This window comes from Podarcis vaucheri (genome assembly GCF_965113315.1).
Source record: "Podarcis vaucheri genome assembly, chromosome: Z".
Lineage (NCBI taxonomy): Eukaryota > Metazoa > Chordata > Lepidosauria > Squamata > Lacertidae > Podarcis > Podarcis vaucheri.
This window is the reverse complement of record NC_138758.1, coordinates 39763612-39785311: the sequence shown is the minus strand read 5'-3', so window position 1 is coordinate 39785311 and position 21700 is coordinate 39763612. Positions and strand designations below refer to the sequence as shown.

The 21700-nt window shown below is 43.4% G+C and overlaps 1 protein-coding gene across 11 annotated transcripts in view; it reads right to left on the bottom strand.

The window, feature by feature from the left end:
• Window positions 1–19876, bottom strand: part of GAPVD1 (GTPase activating protein and VPS9 domains 1) — a 51655-nt gene extending 31779 nt beyond the window's left edge. For 6 of the 11 annotated variants that reach the window (XR_014215511.1, XM_082207662.1, XM_082207663.1 and 3 more), the window contains exons 1-6: window positions 19744–19837; window positions 7151–7370; window positions 5876–6719; window positions 2226–2312; window positions 1264–1398; window positions 970–1159 (exon numbers count right to left, since the gene is read on the bottom strand). Coding sequence is in view for 10 of the 11 variants with exons in the window: in XM_082207662.1 (XP_082063788.1) it covers window positions 970–1159; window positions 1264–1398; window positions 2226–2312; window positions 5876–6719; window positions 7151–7335 (1441 nt within the window). In the remaining variant the exon portion in view is untranslated. Of the gene's footprint in view, window positions 1–969; window positions 1160–1263; window positions 1399–2225; window positions 2313–5875; window positions 6720–7150; window positions 7371–8622; window positions 8648–14333; window positions 14580–19743 lie in introns of those variants that run through there. The other 5 variants (XM_082207666.1, XM_082207668.1, XM_082207667.1 and 2 more) reach the window with 4 other exon arrangements.
• Between the last annotated feature and the right edge of the window lie 1824 nt (window positions 19877–21700).

The following is a 21700-nucleotide window of genomic DNA, read 5'->3' as shown; positions in this document are numbered from 1 at the left end:
CATATATATTTTTAGTGGGGCTATGCTGGATTTGCTCCTGAATACATATTATTGAATTTTAGGTTGCCTTTTATTCATGTTTTATATCTACTTCTAACATTTGCTTTTGTAGGTTGCTTTGAACTCAGTTTTTTGAAGAAAGTTGATAATATAATGAATAACAATAATTTTAATTTTGTCAACATGTGGGTCTTGTGTTATATACAGATTTTTTTCTTAAAATTATTTTCATTGCTGACATCACATTGCTGACATATTTTGTGTGAAGGAATTCATAAATGGATTTTGCCCTTTTTGCTTTGGTGGCCAAAAAGATCAGAAAGAAGACCCTGGACAATATAGCAGTGAACTGTAAGAGAGATGAAGAGATCTAAATAGAGATCAATTAAATAGAGATTTATTTGTGGCACAGCATCCCTTTTGCTTGTATTTATTTCTGATTCAGATTTGTCATGGCCAATGGCAAGTACAATAAAGCTATTTGGATTGGATATACTAAGAAAGGATTGGATAAATGAATTAAAAAAAACTTTATGAAATAAATCCTATTGGTCAGGGAAGAAGGGTGTTATAGTTCAACACACCAGGAGGGCTCTGGGTTGGAAAAGGTTGGTGTATACAGTGGTACCTCAGGTTACAAACACTTTGGTTTACAAACTCCACTAACCCGAAAGTAGTACCTTGGGTTGAGAACTTGCCCCAGGATGAGAACAGAAATCACGGCGCAGCAGCAGCGGGAGGCCCCATTAGCGAAAGTGTGCCTCAAGATAAGAACAGTTTCAGGTTAAGAATGGACCTCTGGAACAAATTAAGTTTGTAACCCGAGGTACCACTGTATCTTAAAACCCAAGTGACTGACACTAGTCAAGGGGACTCCACTGTCCTAAAGCAAAAGAGGCAGAGGAAAGCATCCGAAAACAGAGCTGGGAAAAGCTAACATGTAAAAACCTGACCCTTGACCTTCCTCACCTATAGGCAGCCGGTTTTTCTTGTTTGCTGGTGTGGTGGCAGGGGAAAGCTGTGGGGTGTTGTATGGGGTCATCTCCAGGCTGCTGCTTTTCCCTGGCTTGTTCTGGGGCAAGTTTAACAGCAGGTTTTCCAGAGCCATGCGGTCCTCCTTCAGCTGGTCGCCCGACATGACGTTCCGCATAAAGCTGACCTAAAAAAAGTGTTCGACGTTAAAAGAAGGCAGCAAAGCAGACCCCCCAGCACAGACACTTTGACTTGTCTCCTCCTGCAGCCCAAAAGGAGTTGGATATTTACCAGGCCAGTGAGCTGGCTATGGGTCATGTAAACCACAGTTCTACTCAGCCCTTCCAAAAGGTTCACCGAGGACATGGGTGGAGTCTCTACTGCCCGTCCGCCAATGACAACGTCCAAGAAGGCAGCCACACAACCCTGCAAGGAAAAAATTGGAGGGGGGGGACGGACAAGTGAGCTGTTTCAATACAAGCACTTCAACAAGAGACCTGTACACCCCTACAAAGTGGGTAGATGATATAGAGATACACACACAGATAGAGAAAGAATTTAGGACCTTTTGTTTGTATTTGTTTTAAACTGATTTTAATATTCTATTTTAAATTGCTGCAACCCACGCTGGGACCTTTGTTTTTTATTTTATTGTTTTATTTATTTCATTTATATCCCACCTTTTTCTCCAAGGAACTTAAGGTGGCACACATAGTTCTACATCTCCACTTTTGATCCCCAAAGCAACCCAGAGATGTAGGTTGGGCTGAGATGTAGTGACTGGCCCAAGATCACACCCAGTCAGCTACATGGCTGTGTGGGAATTTAAACCCAGGTCTCCCAGGTCCCAGTCCAACACTCTTGATCCCTACACTACACTGGTTCTTCACTTATGGTGAAAGGCAGGTAAGAAATTGAAATTGTTATATTATTATTTTAAACATGCAGCAAGAATAGAAGCAGGTCTACGTTTTTAATAGTTAAGGGAAAAAAGCCACCAATATATGCCAAAGCACACTTCTTCATACAGGTTCCTTGAAACTCATTTACATTTAATAGTGGCTTTTGCACACTACAGATTCTATTAAGGGGTAGTGTCATTTGCTACTTCCTCTTAAGGTCGCAATTTGCTCACTTGAATATCTTCACAGTCATAACAAAAGTCTATTTGCGGGTGCCTTTTCCAAAATTATACAGAATGAGAAAAACACTGGCATGCACAGAGATACAAGTTCAATAGCTTTGGCTCTTACTTTGTCGAATTTACCCAGGTAACTCTTTGTGCGGGGGTCTCCTTCTTCAGAACTGGTCATGGCCAGCTGCTGCAAAAGTCTCCCAACCTAACAATGAGAAACAAGTTAAAGACAGGATTGCAATACTACCACAAAGAAAGAAAGCCGCCTCCACCCTCTGAGTTGAAACTGGATGAAAAATAACTATTCATACTCAGCTTGCACAAAGTCTGAGACATTACAACCGTATTTTCTTTCCGAAAATTAAAAACAATTACATGGAAAAGTTCCACAGCAAAATGCCTGTACAGAACTTCAATTTCCCTTACAAAAACTTTGGCTACCTCTTATCAGCTTTGCTTCATCTCAGGTGGAACCTACACACGTATAAAAACTGTTCTGAAAATGCTTTTAAAAGCGTTTTTAAAAATACATTGAATTTCCCATAAAGCTCACCATCACTATCTAGTGTCACACTGTATATTCCACTTAAAACGTTTTATTTGCAGCTGTATAGCTGAGTCCTCAGGGGCAAGAACAGTTGTGGGAACCTGGAATATTTGCAAACTAATTTATCCGCTAAGCCCAGTTCCCAGCCTGAATTAAACTTGCTCATTCTATTTCTATCCATACTTAACAGGTGCCAAAAGATGGTTTTCACATAAACACGGAATAATCATCTGGCAATAAATATGACATCCATGAAAATCTCAGCTTTTATCATCTAGAGTTGGGATGAACCAAGAGTCCATCAAAACCAACCAAGCATCTATCCACCAACCTGCACTGAACCCATAAACATGTTTATATAAACACACAAAATCCCAGTTTGTCTTTTGCGTCTTGCTGAACTTGCTGAACTGTAGGGTGTCAGCTTCTCCTGCAGAGGGCATTCACAGACAGGAAACCTAGTATGACAAGGACCTTGCAGGAGCAGGAAGATAACAGGTCAATATCAAAAAGTGTCCATTTGTGTGCCTACAGGAGGCATTGAATTCTACAGTACAAAGCAGAAGGCTGTAATTGAAGCAGGTGTAAAGATTGTACCACAATTCATTTTTCAGCTGCAGCCCTTTACATGAGTAAAGAAGCAAGAAATTCTTGGTGGGGGGGGAGAAGAAAACACACACACACACACACACACTTATACCAATGGGCATCCAGCTATTCCAAAAATAAAGGACAGGCCTCTGACAGCTGCAGGGATCAGACTGCTTATCTAGTGAATGCTTAGAAACTAGTGGGCCAGCTACAGCAGATTGGCATCGCTCTGTACACAAGTCCCTCCTCCTTCCATTCCTGCTCTTCTCGGAATACTAGACAACACCTGACCACCAAAATCTGATCTTACGCCTTCATGCATTCTACACTGCAACACCCATGCTAAATCCCTCCCCCACAAAAGCAGGATGGGTGATGCAAAAGTAATACACGCTTATATGTTGTGTGATGTGTGCTCTGTAGAACTAGGACTACCCTGAATATCCATGTAGTTTCTTAAACAGCACAAGGTGTTGTGTGCTAGGTATAACAAAACAAAAAAGTTCTTACCTCCGGAAACTATCTCAAATATGGCCAGGGTCACAAAACAAATAAGCAAATAGATCACTAACCTAGTTACCAGCTAAAGGAGAAATGTCTATGTGTCTTTCAATTGTGCCCAGTCTTCACATGCCTAGAACCACCACTCTAAACGTATAACATACACCACCTATCCATCTTAACATCATTCAAAACTGTAACAAAGCTTTAGGCACTTGTAACTTTCCCCTTCACAGCTCCACTCTGTCTCTCATTTCCACCTTGTTCCTTGGGAGCAGAGATCTATGCTGTCCAAGGAACTCTCCACAAAGTGTTGTCTACATTGATGGTGCTGTATGAACACCAGCATTTTATAGCTGGTCAGCATGGCACAAATTAGACTGGCACACTAACTGTCCTTGGAAGGCAAGGAACAACCCAGAAAATGTAAATCTTGTTGGTAGCAAAGGGTAGTCCAAGTATCAGGGCTATTGGTGGATCTCTTGATTTTGCCCAAAGGGTACGATGAAGTTGTTCTCTCCTAGCTTACAATAACATCAAAACAACCTGTATACACACACTTTCCTTGTAATAGATACTGTAAAACCACATCCCTCTTAAAAATTCAACTTTACAATAAAGTGGTTATTTGAGCTCAATTGCTCAGGAGTAGGTAGCACTGGGAGAAGTAACAGTCAACATCACCTTATCTCAACAAATGAAAAATACTCTGGTAGCACAACTGGAAATAAAATAAAGCAACTTGGATGCTGTCCCAGTTCTTTTAAGCAAAGAAGAAAGATGCACAGTATGACAGCTGACCTATCTGAAAAATAAGCAGGGCTGGAAAGGCCACTCCAAGCACCTGGGTCCCTAAAAATATTATAATGGCAGCTAGAAATTTTATTTTACTTTGGTTCTAGTCTATATACGGTTGATGAATAACAACCTAACTGTAGGAATCTGAAAATAGCCTAGGGTATGGATAGGCAAACTAAGACTCAGAGCCGGATCTGGCCCAGTCACCTTCTAAATCTGGCCTGCGGACGGTCTGGGAATCAGCATGTTTTTACATGAGTAAAATGTGTCCTTTTATTTAAAATGCATCTCTGGGTTATCTGTGGGGCACAGGAATTCATTCATTCCCCCCCCCCAAAAAAAAATATAGTCTGGCCCCCTACAAGGTCTGAGGGACAGTGGACCGGCCCCTGCTGAAAAAGTTTGCTGACCCCAGGCCTAGGGTAAGGGTTTGTAAGCATTAATTCTTGCAACAAATGAGGGCAGCCATTCTTCACACTTCTGGCATGGCTTTAAGCAGTGGGAGTTCCCCTCCAGCCTTGCCATTCGTATGAAAAAGTTAGAAACCCATCTGCTTGTACAGTAAAGTACAAGAAACTTTTTACTTTATTGGGAATATTGCAAGATTTTGGCCTTATGTTTTATTTCTGTATTATACTGTTGTATTTATGTTGTATGCGAATGTGATTGTTAAATAAGGAATTACACTGCAAAATAAAATTATTTCATCAAGTTTGTGTAGCATTTGCTTCTCTAGCTCCTAGTCATCTGACATAGCATTTTCTCTAGACCCACAGATAAAGTCCAGAACAGCTAACAGCCCACAAAATAACATTTGCCCAGAGAAAACTATGAACCACCAGCTAACAGGAAGGCTGAAGAGGCTGCCTGCAAACAACTGGTCTCATCACTAGCAGGCAGAAAAGGGGCACCAAGAATGGAAAAGGATGGATTAAAAAGGTATGCAGGGTAGCCTTCCCCAACCCTGTGCCCTACAAGTGTTCTAAATTACAATCTATATCAGCACAACTCTGCTGATGGAAGGTATAGTCCAAAACACCTGCAAAAGCACCAGGTTGGTATAGGGTTTTTTTTTGGGGGGGGGCAAAGTTTATGGATTACCTTGGCATTTTTACTGCACTATTTCTCTTGACAACATTCATCCACAACTCTGCTTTCTGAGCTAAAAAGGATCAAGAATGCCTAACCTGCCCCCCCAAAAAACCTTAAAGTACATTTTGTTTCTTAGACACAGCACCTTTCTCTATTTTCTTCTTGGTACTACAGACTAATATAGCAACACTATGAGAGAGAGAGAGAGAATATATATATTTTTGAAGACCTGGTTATACCTGCATTAGGTTGAACCTTGCCACTTCATTGATTGGGGCATCAGAAATAATCCCATACTGCTCTGGGTTGACCACGGCAGGACAAATGAAGCAAGTCAAGAGAAGGTCCGTGCACATGGCTCTCACTTCTCCGACATCAAGCCTGTCCACACACGAGAGCGTTTTATACATCTGGGATACAATCCACCGTAAGCTATGTGGGAAGCAGTAGGTGTTCTGCTTGAGGTAGCCAATGAACTTATTCACCAAGGCCACCAGCTTGGCCTCATTGGATTCTACCATCTCCTGAACTTTCTGCCTGAACTTTTCTGTGCCCTTTTCCCCAAAGAGCTTCTCCTGCTGGGTGGGCGAGAAGCGGTCAATCAATTTGCTGGGGTCGGTTTCCAGGTGGTCTTCATCTTCAACCAACAGCTGCATAATGGGCTCGTGCAAAGTGGCAGTGAGGAAGAGCTTGGCTGAAAAGAGCCCCTCAGAAAAGAGTTTGAACAGAATGCTGAATGCGCAGGTGCCTCTCCTTAGGAGCCGTCTGGGATTATCACTTTCCTTGAGTTCAAATTCAATCAAGTAGCGCAAGACTTGGAGGAGGTAGCTTTCGTCTTCTGGCATAATGCAGTTGCCATAGATGGAGGTGAAGACGGTGTGAATGACACTCTGTGTGTTCTCCTGGTTGAGCTTCTCTCCAGCAACCAGGCACGATGCAATAAGGCGAGGGTTTTCACGCAGCCTGTTAAGGAATTCTCCATAGGCTGTCTCTTGAAAGCCCAACTGCTTGTACCCATCCACAAACAGTGTATCCTCCAAGACCTTGGCATGCTGGCAGCATTCAGCAGGTGAAGCTTCCGCGCTAGGAAAATATAAATATATATAGAAACCATTTAGATCACCCAAAATCTTAATTTCTCAAAGTCACAAAAAATCAATGGAAAGAGAAACATCCTAATTTTGCTGAATATATATATATATATCACACACACACACACACTTAGAGAAAATCTCCTAAATATTAAGATCTCAAAGTCCCATCTATGAAGAGATGGCCACCAACTCAAGACACAGGTAAGTCTTCTCAGTGGTTGCAAGAGGGCTATAAAATACACACCCAACTGCATCCCTTTGACTCAGCTCAAAGCTATGTTTTCTTTATGCTTGCTCAAAGGTGCTGTGCAACTTTAAAGCTTACATTTGCAATGTGTGATTTCTGCAGTGTTTCAGTGCACAAAGCACTGTCCAATTTCAAATATTAGCATTTTTATTTCTGTATGTACCAGCAGTTACCTTGTTATGATTAGCCGGTCCAAGTTAATCCTCTGCTGCTTGGAAATCCATGCCGTGCGATACAGCTTTTCAGCAGTCTTCAGCACCTCAGCATTCAATCTCTGAATCAGCTGCTTTTCGGAGTTCACATAGAGCCGCTCCTGCTTGAGGTGATGGGCCAATGTGTGAATGTCCAGCTTCACCATCTTTGAAAGGGGGCAGCAGGACGTTGGGTGACTTGCTATGAAGGAGAAACAGAATGAGATCCATGGACAAGGACGTGTTACACTGTGTTCAGCCAATCTATGGTACACTGATTGAATGAACCTGGGGCCACTACAGTGGCTAGCATGATTTGGCAGAATTAGCTGGGATATGCCAACTCCAAGCACCCTCTTACCCCTTTAACTTAGAAGCTAGGGAAGCTGTCAGGTTCAGTTTATCAAATCTAGGCAGCAACAGCAACATAATGATTCAATACCTGGCTTCTCCAGAAATTAAAAAGTGAAGAGAATAAAAATGTAATTCTGAAGCAGCCCAAGTATCAAGTTGGGTGTGAAAGATATGGAATGAAGCAGCAGTTTTTGCAAGTATAATTGCATCAGGGAACACAGCTGCAAAACTGAACACACCTCAAAAATAATTGTACATGAATTAGGCAGTTCAGCGTTTTCTTCAAGGGAGAGCAGAAAGAAGAAAAATGGGCTCAACGCTGCCATGGCTTGCTGGCTTTCAGGTAATTACATTATCCTCATGGAAGCATTAGCCTTTGAGAAAAGTAAGACACTGTGCACTCCCCACTGTCTCAACCAAGACCCCCCCCAAAAAAAAAAAATCCAACATATCAACCGGCCACATAAAACATTTCAAGCTGACCAGAAGGTCAAATGTTTTACCACATCTTTTTTACCACATGTTTTACCGCATCAGATTTTCTATCCAACTAAGTTGTACTAGGAGAAGACCCTCTAAAATTAATGGGTCTATGATAGTCAAATGTCCATTTTTTTTCAGGACCAACAGTGGGTACAAACATGTGTCATCCTGGGGGCCCCAGCTGGCTCAAAATGTCTGGCTGCTTGAAGCTGAAAATCCAAAATCTGCCTAGCCCCACTCCACCAATTAACATACAGCAGGTTAATATACCAATTAATATACAGACAACAGCAGGTTCTCCACTGAAATGGTGCAGGAACTGTGCTAAAGCTCTACTGTGCCATTACTCATTTCAAAGGATACTGTCTTCCTGTTCAAGCCCCACTGAAACTTATGGGAGCAAGGATTTATTTTTCTACCCCAGATGAGGTTGGAGTCTTTCACTCCAAAACCCTTCAAAGTGCTCAAAACTCACCATCTGCCTTGCCTCACTGTAAGATCACTTTTGGTGGGGCCTCAGCATTTGAAAGACAAAAAAACTGAGCCCTGGCTCCATAAGCTAAGCGTTCTCCCACTCCCCAGCTTTTAAAAAAACATTACCCATCTCCCATGTTCACCTGTACATCTGCCAGTTAAAGTCCAGAACCATGAGACGCCAATCCTATGTTGCTTTGGAAGTGTTTAAAAGTTGGCTGTGTGAATAAAAGCGATACTTGAATTCAGTGAAATGGGAAGCCCAAGGGGAATTAAAAAAAAAAAAAATACTGTCAAGATGACTGTGTGCTTTGGTCTCACTTTCACTGTTGCCTAAGTAGATATTGAGAGAACAGTCTGCTCTGGAAAATCCTCTCACTAAGTAAGAATAATCGCTACAGTCCAGATATGGCAGTCCATGGCAGTTCCTTCTGTCATCAGGTTTCCAAAACAAACATTACAAATGGTTTTACATGCTGCACTTGTGTTATGCTAGAAAAATAGTTGACTATACACTTGTTTTTAAACACAGTGGCATGAAATGTGTTGGCAGATTCTTTTTAAAAAAGAACATAGTACAACCACAGTATCAGTTAAGGAGTTCAACTAAAAGGGGGGAAATATCTATTTGGGAATTTTGCATGAAAATCTGTAAGAATTTGCTGTTGAATTGTTCATATTTTGCATTCAAAAGCCGAAAACAACCACCACCTTGCACTATAGCACTGTCAGATGACCTCAGCACCAAAAAGACAACCCAAGATTTGTTTTTTTAATGCACACAATCCAGAAGGCCGTAAGTACATTAGGCCGCATGCATAAAGAGCTTTTGCTCTTCGCAACTGACAGTGTAATGGATTTTTACCACTTGTGATTCTCAACTAGTTTTCTTCAGAATTGCCTCACTGAAGACTTCTTGACTAGAGTATGCGAGACTAACATTTCAAGCACAATTATGTGACGCACTAGGACAATACATTCAAAGCCTTCAACCTCCAGGGAGGTTCCCCTTCAATAAGCTCAAAGAATCGCCCCATGTTCCTGAAGAACAGTTTGAAAACCACTACATTGTGCAAATAAATCTGTACTTATGATAAGGTGCCTGCTGCATGTCCCAAACGTAAGAATCAGAGACTACATTCTAACAATATGTTAAGCACTACAGATTACTTTCTAAAGTGATCCCAAAGACATAAAAAGGATTGCCCTATAGCAGGCATGTCCAACAGGTAAAAAAAAGGGGGGCTAGATCACTGCCAGTTTTTAACTCTGAGTAGACTGCAGTCTCTTGGGAGTTGGCCACCCCTGCCCTATAGCATGGGTAGGCAAACTAAGGCCTGGGGGCCACATCTGGCCCAATCGCCTTCTAAATCCGGCCTGCGCACAGTCCAGGAATCAGCGTGTTTTTATATGAGTAGAATGTGTCCTTTTATTTAAAATGCATCTCTGGGTTATTTGTGGGGCATAGGAATTTGTTCATTTTTTTCTTCCAAAATATAGTCTGGCCCCCCACAAGGTGTGAGGGATAGTGGACCGGCCCCCTGCTGAAAAAGCTTGCTGACCCCTGCCCTATAGATCTTGTTGCAGACCAAGCATGGCCAATGGCAGTGCTTTATTTCTATCCCATACCACTGCTGTTTGCCCGCTCGCACCCACCCCCAACTTTCCCAATTGCACCCATGCCTGCTGTGGCCACTCTTTTCCGCAGCAGCAGGCACAGCCTCCCGATGTGGCCCTTTTATGATCACCAAAGTGTCTTCCAGGAAGGTGCTTGACAATCGTAAAAGGGTCATGTCAAACCTTGGGGTCTGCCGCACCTTTTTACGATCAGCAAGCACCTGCTTGGAAGGTGCTATGGCAATCATTAAAGGACTGTGCCAAAGCACTTCCAGGAGGTTGTGCCTGCTGCCATGAAAAAAGCGGCAGTAGCAGGCAAGGAGAAAATAGGTGGCGGTATGGTGTACCGGTGTGTACAGCCTCAAAACAAGCACTAGCCAATGGACCAGGATGATAAGAGTTGTAGTCCAACAATATCTAGAAGCTATCACATTGGCTACCTTTGGCACAGATTCACAGTTAAGTTACCAAAAATTATTATAGATTGTATTTCTCTTGGGGATAAGCCCTGGAGCTGTCATCTATTAGGAACCTAGGATCTCATTTGCAGTATCATCCTGGTAAAAAAAATAAATCATTTGAGCCTGCCATTCTGATGTGTTTTCCACATGTGGGGTCACTTTAAGAAAGTCACTCTGCAACAGCTAAGCTAACATTCCACTGGGACTGAACTCTTGGCACAGATTTATTAAGATTTATGTCCCACTTCCAGTAGAAAACCACTGAAGCAGCTATGAATAACTTCAAGCATTTATTTATACATTTTACTGCACATTGTGATGCTGGTTTTGCAGGGGCATTACAGCTGCTCATGCAAGAAGATATGAACCAGCACAACTATTTTGGATTCACTATAATCAACAGTTTAAATTCTATGCAGACATAAGAAACTATAGAACGTCAGCAGCCACTGGCATTTAGGCACATGGATTCCGATAAGCTCCCAAGTACCAGTTCTGATATTCCACTCCAGTTATCACCTTAAACACGCAAGTACAGATTCTGGATTTAAAATAGTCAAAGACATGAGCCTTCCTCACCACATCAGAAAGGTCACATGAGTATTGGAACTGCAAGTATCTCACCAAACTCAAACTGGCCCAAAACACCAGTGGATGAAGGATTTTTTAAAAAAAAAATCAGGAGATGCCCTCCTTGCAATATGACAAAACCAAAGAAATGTGGAGCTTGGCAAATGTTGAAAACAGAGAACAATACAGCACTGGTGACACCTCAAAGCACTCAAAATCTATTCATTTTGACAGCTTGGTACAAAATGACATCAAAAGAGGAGGGAAAGGGCTTTTCTGCATTTACAGATCAAATATCACTAAAAAAAGAGAGCTAAATTATATAATTCAAGCCTGTCAGGCTTTCTCAGCCTCTAGAGCCTAGGCTGTATGAGGCATGTTGGACATATAATGGAGCAGCCCACACAGGACTTGGTTGATCCTGCAGTCCAAGAGGAGCTGCTTTAAAAAGCCTGTCATTATTGTGACAGGTGGGCATGTGGAAAAAGAGGGTGCTTATTACTTATAATATATTCAGTGTCACCTACATATATGGTACCTTACAAACTTTCATAGGTAAAAAAAAATACAGTCCCTGCCCATCTTATAAGGGGACAATGGGGAAAACAGAAGGAGTGGGGTGGGGGAATATAGGTAGGGAAGATATGGGCAAATGCATTTAAAACTTGGCTACAGTCAGGGATGAGGATTAAAGCGATATGCTGGACATGGAAGAAAAAGCTTGTAGTGAGGGCTAAACCTCCTATCCTGAAGGGGTGGGGGGAAAGGCGCAAGTGTTTTCAAAGATCAGTGCTTCACTTACGGAATGAATGGCAGCTACTCCCTTACATATGATAAACTAAAGGGTCCAATAAGGCACACTATAGAGTGGGGGCTAACTCTGCTCTGCCCTTGGTAATGCCCACCCAATCAAACTTGATTCTCTCTATCACCCCATTCTAGGGTTCTAATTTATTGGTCCCTCCACAGAGGGAGTGAATTTTCAGAACTGTGACAGATAAAGGTTTAGACAAAAATGCTTCTGAATCCCATTTTCTAGAAACCACAGAAGGGGAGAGTGCTCTTATAATTGGGTCCTGCTTGCAACTCATTGCCACTTGAGAACAGGATGCTGGACTAGACAGGTCACTGGCCTGATCCAGCAGGCTGTTATAATTATTACTCTTCCTCCCACCCCTTTCCCCTTAAGAAAACCCTCCGAAAGCTATGTTCTCCCAATTCCTGGAAAGCCTTCTGCTTCGTGTTAACATGGCCATAGCAGTCAATACTGTATAAGATTTACTTACCAATGCAGAAATGGTCACATCAAATACAAAGCAGACCAAGGCAAAGCAGTGTCAATACTAATCTGTCTATATCAAAATATATTTAAGACGAACCTGAAACAATCCCCTACTCCTGTGTTACAGCTGAAATGAAAAATAGCCTCTACTTCCTACGGTGCTGTTCCATGTTAGTTCTACTCAGAACTGATCCACTGAAATCAATGGACAGGACTGATTTAGGTTCATTAGAACTTTGTTGGATAAGCTTAATATCCATAGTAACTAAAAACACTTTAAACATGTTTTTTTAAAAGATTAATTTGGGATTAGGTCCTAGCCAAAGCAGTCACCTTTCTGAGTAAAAGACAGCTTCCTTATTAAACCAGCACTACCAAAATATTAGCCTGTTAAATACATTAGGCTTAAAAATCAGGTGGCCACCTGGCTACCTGCAGCATCAAGGAACTGCCATGGGAAAAACAAGGTAAGGGAAACACTGGCAAACAGGAATGGAGTTGGTGCTTTTATACTGTAAACTTGTACCAATGACTAATACAGGTATATGGTAGCAAGCTGACTAGTAAGTTGTGCAGACTTATTTGCAAGGGTGAAATGACATGGATGAACTGACATTTATAAACACCCAGATTGATGAAGGTCAGTGGGCTTGCTTTTGTAGGGTGGCTGTCAGGGCTGGACAGAATCTCACAGGCACCCAATCTGAATAGTTCACCTTGAACTTTGATGCTGGCTCCTATGAACCCCATTTCCCCCCTCCATTAGCCCTGTTGGCAATTTGCCCATTGGCAAGGTTTACTGTTTCTATACAGAGCCACTTGTAATTGTCCAGTACTAAAGTGCAGAGGATGTCTGGCTAATGCAGTCAGAATCCTGAGCAGGGATAGGATGATTAATCCTTTAAAAGAGGATTAGCCATGATGGCTATGTTCTACCTCCACTATCATGACTCTGAATACCAGTTACTGGGTGAGCAGAAGGATGCTGCACTGAAGTGCAGCTTGCAGGTTTCCCACAGGAATCTGTTGAGCCACTGTGAAAACAGGATGCTGCACTGGATAGGCCACTGGCCTGATCCAGAAGATTCTTCTTATGTTCTGGTATTAGTAGTATATTGACATATAAAGTATCTCCAAGTGACTTACCAAGTTGTAAAGCAAAGCATGGAACACACACACAAAAACCAGGTTGCATCCAGTATACTAATAATAATCACTCAGTTGGTAAAGCATGAGACTCAGTCTCAGCGCTGTGGGTTCTAGCCCCACAATGGGCAAAGATTCCTGCATTGCAGACAGCTGGATTAGATTACCCTCATGGTCCATTCCAACTCTACAATTCTGATGTTGGATCTACTTAGAGAAGACCCACTGAAATTAATATACTGATAAACTAATGTAGGTATATTAATTTCAATGCATCTACTGTGAGTAGAACTTAATTGGATACAACTTCGACTGCCAAACAATAACCCATAAATCAGCAACAAAAACATACCATCAATAGACAGCATAATCACAGTAAGATGCTAGTGTCCACTATGCAGAGCCAAGAAAATCCTGGGCATCTAGATTCTTTGCTAGCAGCACTCAAGAAAACAGATATCCATCTTCCAGCAAAGAAGATGTCTAAATATTTTCTTCTGACACCATGCATAGGAACCTGAAAAATATTTTCCCAGGCCTGCAGTTTCGAGCTCAGGATTCTGTACATTTCCGTACGGTTAGAGTAAGAATGAAAGCAGAAAAACACTTAAAAACAGGATGCGATAATGGGGTGTAATACAGTCAAATTAAAGTCCACTGAATTCAACTGAATAATTTAAGCTCATCCTGGACAGAGAGAGAGAATACAGTAAAAGTATTAAGTGTAAACAATACAAATGCATGCAAAAAAATTTTTAAAAAAGAGATACAGTGGTACCTTGGTTCTCGAACTTAATCCGTTCCAGGAGTCTGTTCGACCCCTGAAACCGTTCGAAAACCAAGGCGTGGATTCCGATAGGCTGCAGGAGCTTCCTGCACTTAAGTAGAAGCAGCGGAAGCCACGTCAGACGTTTGACTTCCAAAAAACGTTCACAAACCAGAACATTCACTTCCAGGTTTGCAGCAATCGGGAGCCAATTTGTTCAGGAGCCAAGCCATTTGAGTACCAAGGTACCACTGTACACTGAGGAGGAAAAACTGAAAGCAACTGAGAATACAATACAGCATTCAACTATCGCATATTTTAAAAAGGGAGTGAGTCAATTCAGTTCACAATAAAGTCTCTCCACATGTTTATCCGTAAAACAGGGGGTTTAGTGGGCTGTTTGATTAACATAGGAGAAAAACCACGTCAAATAAAGAGTATCTTTTTAATGAACAGTTAAGGACTCTCCACTTAGATGTTCTGACAGTGCAATGTCCCATACTTTCACTAGCAACTTCCCTTGGGAAGTTGGACTTCCAGTGGGAGGCCACTAACAATGTGGCTGTGGCAAGAAGCATAAACCCATGAGGTTTATGCATGATGGGAGAGTTGGTACCGTGCTCCAAGGAAAGGAGCTCCAGACTGGGTCTGGTGATATTGAGGTGATAATAGAGATAGCGTCAAAAGTAGGTTCCCTTTCCCCTTTTAGTCACACATGGCTTTCATAGTTCTGCCTGGCACGCCATGTAAATTTTTAAGGCTGCAATTCAGTACCCTTACCTAGAGGTGAATCCCACTGAACTCAAGAGGGACTTAGTTCTAAGTAAACATGTTTAGTGTTGCATTTTTAGGTTAATAACTGAGGATATATTTGTAAAGCTAGTTTGAAGGTGGGAATGTTCAATATACTGGTTAGTTGTGAAGTTATGTTCTGTTTCTCCCACACACATCTAAGTTTTAAACGGACAACTGTTTATGTATGCTGCTGTAATGAAAAGGTCTCAGGTAAAGTTTGTTCAGTTGTTCCTGGCTCAACTGCATGTAAAAGCAAAGGAGGAAAATGTTAAACAAGTTTCTGAGGGAAAGTAAAGTAATTTATTTTATTTTATATCCTTCTGTTCTAGCAATGAACTTCCGAGTATTGAGAGTGCCTTTGTGGGCAGCAAGAGCAGCATCCCTTGGAATGTTTCAGCAGAAAATATTGTTTTGTGCTGCACAGGCACCATGGATTCAATCCAGGTGAAGCTCAATGCTTTGATTTAAATGAAAAAGTATGGGTCCAGAAGCTCTGAACTATGCAGCAATCCCACCACATATGAAGCAGTGTTCCAGGCAGCAGAACAAATATTCCATACCTTGTAACCTGCATGAGTTGTTACTATATGAGACCAAGCAAGTAAGTGGCTAGTTACAAACCTGTCTTCAACCATCAACAGACAGAAAAAGGCCACAAATATATCTAATACAATTTTTACAGGGTGAAAATCATAAATCCACAGTGAATAGTATCACTTCCATTGTATTTAAAGAGAACAAGGTATGTAACTAGAGGATAGCAGCATAATCATAAATTTGTTCTCTCTCAAATTTTATGTGTGAGCAGATAAAGGATGGCTAATCAGCCTCTGGTTCAGATGGTGCAGTAACTTTGCAATATGTAGTAAATTCTCACCACCCAGAACACAGTAATGGTTAGTATAAATTTAAGACCTCCTTTGTGGCCTGCACCAGCTCCTCCAAATAAGGAAGATCATCATCCATGTTACCCTTCTCTGCATCATCTCTACTACACAACTTGACACATTACTAAACAGAGTAATGAACAAAAAAAAAATTACAAATCTTAACATGAATCTTGTAAGTAGAAAGACAGCTATATTCCCATTTAAGATCACTCAGACCCAGGTGTTCACCTTTCTCCTAAAGTCCCTGGGGCTGTGTCTGAAGGCATATAAAGCAACCACCTTGGCTGAAGTAAAGTTGAAGTTCAGTGCTAGGATGAGGATTAGTCAGGAAATCCTACATAAGCAGAATTTGCCAACCTGGCACTCTCCAGAGAGGCTGTGGCTCAGTGGCAGAACATCTGCTTTGCATGCAGAGGGTCTCTGATTCAATCCCTAGCATCTTCAGATAGGTCTGGGAGAGAACTCGCCCTGAATTCTTGGGAGAGCTGCTGCCAGTCAGTATAAATAATGCTAGATGGCAGCTTAGTTACCTTTTGACATCATCTCCCATGTCTAACAATGTTTGTATGTCATGGGTAAATTCTCAAAATCACTTTCATATGAACAAACGAGTTGCCACTTTAAAACCCCACTGCCTCCTTTGTCTGATAAGCACACACGTGAGGTTTGCCCCTTTCCTCTTGGAGAGCAATAATTTTGTTCCCTGCTTAGCATACCAGAAATATGCAAAACAAACCTCCATAACACTCTTGTGGAACTGTGGAACATAGAATATGTTTTATCTGATTATTTTCCTGTTTGCTTTCTCCCACAAAAAGAACCATTTTGACACCCAAAATAGAGCTCCTTCTTCAAACATACTTTGCTACTCACCACCACCAATACCCTGAAACAATGCTGCACCCAGGGTAACGTGGGGGTTGCAAAATGATGGCTAGTCTGCCAACAGATCTGGACTCCCTCAGGTGGAAGGTTGGGATAGAAACAGATTAAATAAAATGAATTTGCAAATAATAAAAAAAGCCATGATGCTTCAAACGAGAACTCATGCCCACAATAAACTGGGATAATTTCTCCTCCCCACGCCTCATAATTTTTGGCAAAATGGTACCGCCTCATTTTACTGCCTGCAAACAGGAAGGGATAATTTCACTATTGGGATGGGATAATTAGCTTTTATGCCTGAGTGTCTAACACTGCTTCCAACTTGTAGCCACCTAAGACACATCCATCTAGTATTTATGGACCCACTGCCTTTGAACATGGAGGCTCCAGAGGGTTATAAAGGCTTTGATCATTTGAAGCTACCTTAAAACAGAGTCTGGTCATAGGCCCATCAAGCATAATACTACCTGCTCTGACTGGCAGCAGCTCTTGAACATCTCCAGCATGTCCCGTTTCTCCCCCCCGTGCCCAATATGATCTGCTGGAGATTGAACTGGGATGCCCTGCATTCAAACATAGTGTTTGCCACTAAACCAAGGCACCTGCCTCATCCACAGATTTATCTTCCATGATTTTAGAAATAAAGCTATCTAAGCCAGAGGTTGCCAATCACCCACCACATGCTGTGGCCTTGAATTCCTTACATTAAATACACAGAGTGTGAAGCAGTACTTCCTTCTGTCCACTCTGAACCTACCAGAGATTGATTTTGTGAACCTGCCTGATTCTGAGCCAGACCATGACCCCATCTATGCCAAACTACTGTCATCTCAGATGGGAAGAAACTCTAGTACGGTGGTACCTCGGGATGTGAACAGGATCCATTCTGGAGCCCCATTCGCATCCTGAATAGAACTTAAAACGCGACAGCGGATTGGCGCGTCTGTGTATGCGGCGTTTTGCCGCTTCCACGCATGTGCATGATGTCATTTTGAGCGTCTGCACATGCACGAGCGCTGAAACCCGGAAGTAACACGCTCCGTTACTTCCGGGTTGCAGTGGAGTGCAACCTGAAAGCGCTCAACCTGAAGCACATTCAAACCAAGGTATGACTGTATCTCAGACAGAATTTTCTCTTTTTGGGGGAAGTGCTTTGAGCTTTATTACCTAGAGATTAAGAACTAGAAATTAAGAACACATTCTCTCCCTCTCTCCAGCAGCCCCCATCATTACCACCACCCTCCAATTTGGAGGACTCTTCTACCCCACATTTTTTCTTCAGAGCCTTACAAGTTTGAAGGTTGGAGGAAAATTCATTTTCTGCAACAAGAAGAGGAGGGAAATATGTCATAGAACAACACAGCAGGGGACAATCCTAACTGGCAAAGAGAAAATATTCTGACTTTAGACAAAGTGGGGGTAGAGGCACAATGAGCAGAATAAGTTATTTGAAATATAGATGAAAACTATAAACACATAAGGGAGGGAAGGAATGCTCTGACCTGATAATTAAACTGAGGGAGGACACTGAGAACAGGATGCTGGGACTATGTGATGGCCTGAAGCAGATTCTTCACACAGCAGGGATGAGGAACCTATGGCCCTCCAGGTGTTCTTGGACTACAACTCTCATCATCACTCACCACCAGTACAGTTGGCTAGGGGTTGATGGGAACTGGAGTTCAACAACAAGAGGACCACAAGGTATGGTGTTGGTTGTAGGGCCTGAGAGGGAAAGGAGGGGATGTCAATGCAAAATATGGAGGAGGGACGCCTAACTTGTGGCAGAGGAAGGACATATAAGAGCTAAATTACTTCTGAAATAAATGCAGATAGGTCAAGGTGTAACCTGATCAGAAGTTGAAAGGATGGGGTAAGCAAATGCAAAATGTAAGGAAAGCAGGTTGTATGTGTGTCAGCGCAACAGTGGCAAGAATTGACAAAGTGAGGAAAAAATAGCCTGCCTTTAAGCTAAAGGGGCTGTAGACTGGGGTGGGGTGGGGTGGTAGGATGCAATGTCAATGGTGTGAATAGTCTGACCAGACACTGAAAGGGTAAGGAATAAGACGTGCATGGCTTTATAAAAAAAAAAAAGAGGCAAGGCCAGGTGGCTGCTATCTTTGCAAAATTGGGGGCGGGGTGGGGAAGCTGACAATCACGAGGTGGGATAGGAACACCTTGATTTTCGGCTAAAAGGGGAGAGGGCGTAGTCTAGGTGAGAGGACGGGAAGCCAATGCAAAATATGGAGAGGGGAGATAAAATAGGCGGTCACGTGCAAGCTGTAAAGAAGGCAATGCAAAAAAAACCAAAAAACCTGGGGTGGGGTTGGGGACAGAAGTATCTTGAATTTAGGCTGAAGGGAGGAGTGTAGGGAGGGGGGGAGAGAGAACGTAAAGGGATGCCAAAGCGAAATATGGGGCGTGCGGGAAAGCGGAGAGGAAAACGACACGGCGGGGCTTTAGGGGCCGTTCGCTTAGTGGCAGAGCACCCTCCCCGCGTGCAGAAGGTCCCGGGTTCAACCCCCCAGCGGCGTCTCCGAAACCCCGCAGAGCTACTGCCAGCCAGTGTAGACAACACTGAGGTGGTTGGGCTCGGCGTAAGGTTGAGATAAAGCGGGGCGGGGTAGGCTGCTGCTGCCGTCGCCGCAAACTAGACCAGGTCCGCCCCTTCTTTTGCCCAGGCCGGACTCTGCACCCATTGTGCGCCTCTTATCCCACCCCCCCAACTTCGCCAGCCCCACCTCGGGCAGCCCCCTCACGGGAGGGCCCGGCGCTGCCAGAGGGCGGGCAGGACTACTGCGAGGAGGGGGGGACGGCCTGATACGGGCCTTACCCAGGCTATGGGGACCAACCTGTGAAGCGAAGCCGCCGCCGCCGCCGCTGCCTGGGTCTCTCCGGGGTCCGTCGCCCTGCGCGAGCTCCTTCCAGCAGGGCCGCCGCCGCCGCCGCCACTCCAAGACGCTCCTTCACTCTCCCTCTCGCTTCCCAAGCCAGAGACTGCGCATGCGGGATAGAGGGGAGCGCCCTGGAGTGGCTGGTATAAATACTGTCGTCCTGGGAAGGAAGGGTGCTCGCCACCTGCGTAGCCAGCAGGGGGCAGTGGCGGCGGCAGCTGCAGCAAGGGCGTTGAATTGCTTTGCAAGTGCAGTCACTCAAAGGAGAAGGGGCGGGACGCCACGCCCCGAAGGCGGGGAAACTGTTTAAGTGAGGGGGTGTCGTCCTCCCAAGTTCGTGCTATCTTCATTCATTGTTTCATTCATTTATACGTACCCCGCTTTTCTCCCTGAAAGGGACTCGAGGCGATTTACAGTTAAAACAGGAACAGCTAAAAACATTGGGGAGGGAGGTAGGAAAACAATAAAACAATAACAGAATTTAAATTCTCTGAATATATAACAGCTAAATTTTAATACAGTAGAATTAAAACACATGCTATAAATAAGGGGGTTAGTTAGAGGGGGCTGTACCAATTTAGGATGGGGGGGATGCTGTGATTTCACATTGTGCTACTATTTCAGTGTTCTGTGTGTGTGTGTTTTGATGTTGTACTCGCCCGCTCTGGGGCCTATGGGGTGGAAAGATAGACAATAAAATATAATAACATAACCTTTTTTTTTAAATTCACTGGAGCATTTTGCTATGCTTTCTTTGCTCCCCCCATCCTTCCCCCCCTTTTTAAATCATGTCAAATTAAGACAGAGACTACCTTAGCTTTTAATACTCTGATCATTTGTACAGTTTTTGTTTTTTTAAGTCCACACTACATCTGTATCCAAGGGATGCGGGTGGCGCTGTGGGTTAAACCACAGAGCCTAGGACTTGCCAATCAGAAGGTCGGCTGTTCGAATCCCCGTGACAGGGTTGCTCGGTCCCTGCTCCTGCCAACCTAGCAGTTCAAAAGCACGTCAAAGTGCAAGTAGATAACTAGGTACCACTCCGGTGGGAAGGTAAACGGCGTTTCCGTGCGCTGCTCTGGTTCGCCAGAAGCGACTTAGTCATGCTAGCCACATGACCCAGAAGCTGTACGCCGGCTACCTCGGCCAATAAAGCGAGATGAGTGCCGCAACCCCAGAGTTTGTCACGACTGGACCTAATGGTCAGGGGTCCCTTTACCTTTACCTTACATCTGTATCCATACCTTTCCCTCTTGTGCCCCCCCCCCCAAAAAAACACTCTGTCTTCACAACAGATCTGTGACATAGGTTAGTGCTGAGAGAGTGTGACTAGTTCAAAGTGAGTTTCCTGGCAGAACCATGGTTTGAACCATGGTCTCCCAGGTCTTAATCCAACACCATAAGCACAACACCACACTGCTCTCATACACCATTGCTGCTTGTCATGCAATCTACATTCCCAGGGGAGCTGAAGGAAGCAGTGGTGTGTCCACTCTTAAAGAAAACTTCATTAGATCCTTTAGATCTATGCAATTACCGCCCAGTTTCGAATCTTCTGTATCTGGGTAAGGTAATTCTGAGAGCGGTTGCTGAACAGCTTAGCAGGTTTCTGGAGGAAACATCGGCTTTAGATCCATTTCAGTCCGGTTTCCGTCCTGGTTTCGGGACTAAGATGGTTCTGGTCGCCCTAACAGATGATCTCCATAGACAACTGGATCAAGGCGGTTTGGGACTGCTGATTCTCTTAGATCTGTCAGCAGCCTTTGATATGGTCGATCATGATCTTCTGGACCACCGCCTTGCTGACATGAGGATACAGGGCACAGCCCGACAATGGCTGTGCTCTTTTATCTCTGGTTGCAGACAGAGGGTGGCACTAGGGAGGGAGATGTCGTCGCACCACTCCTTGGTGTGT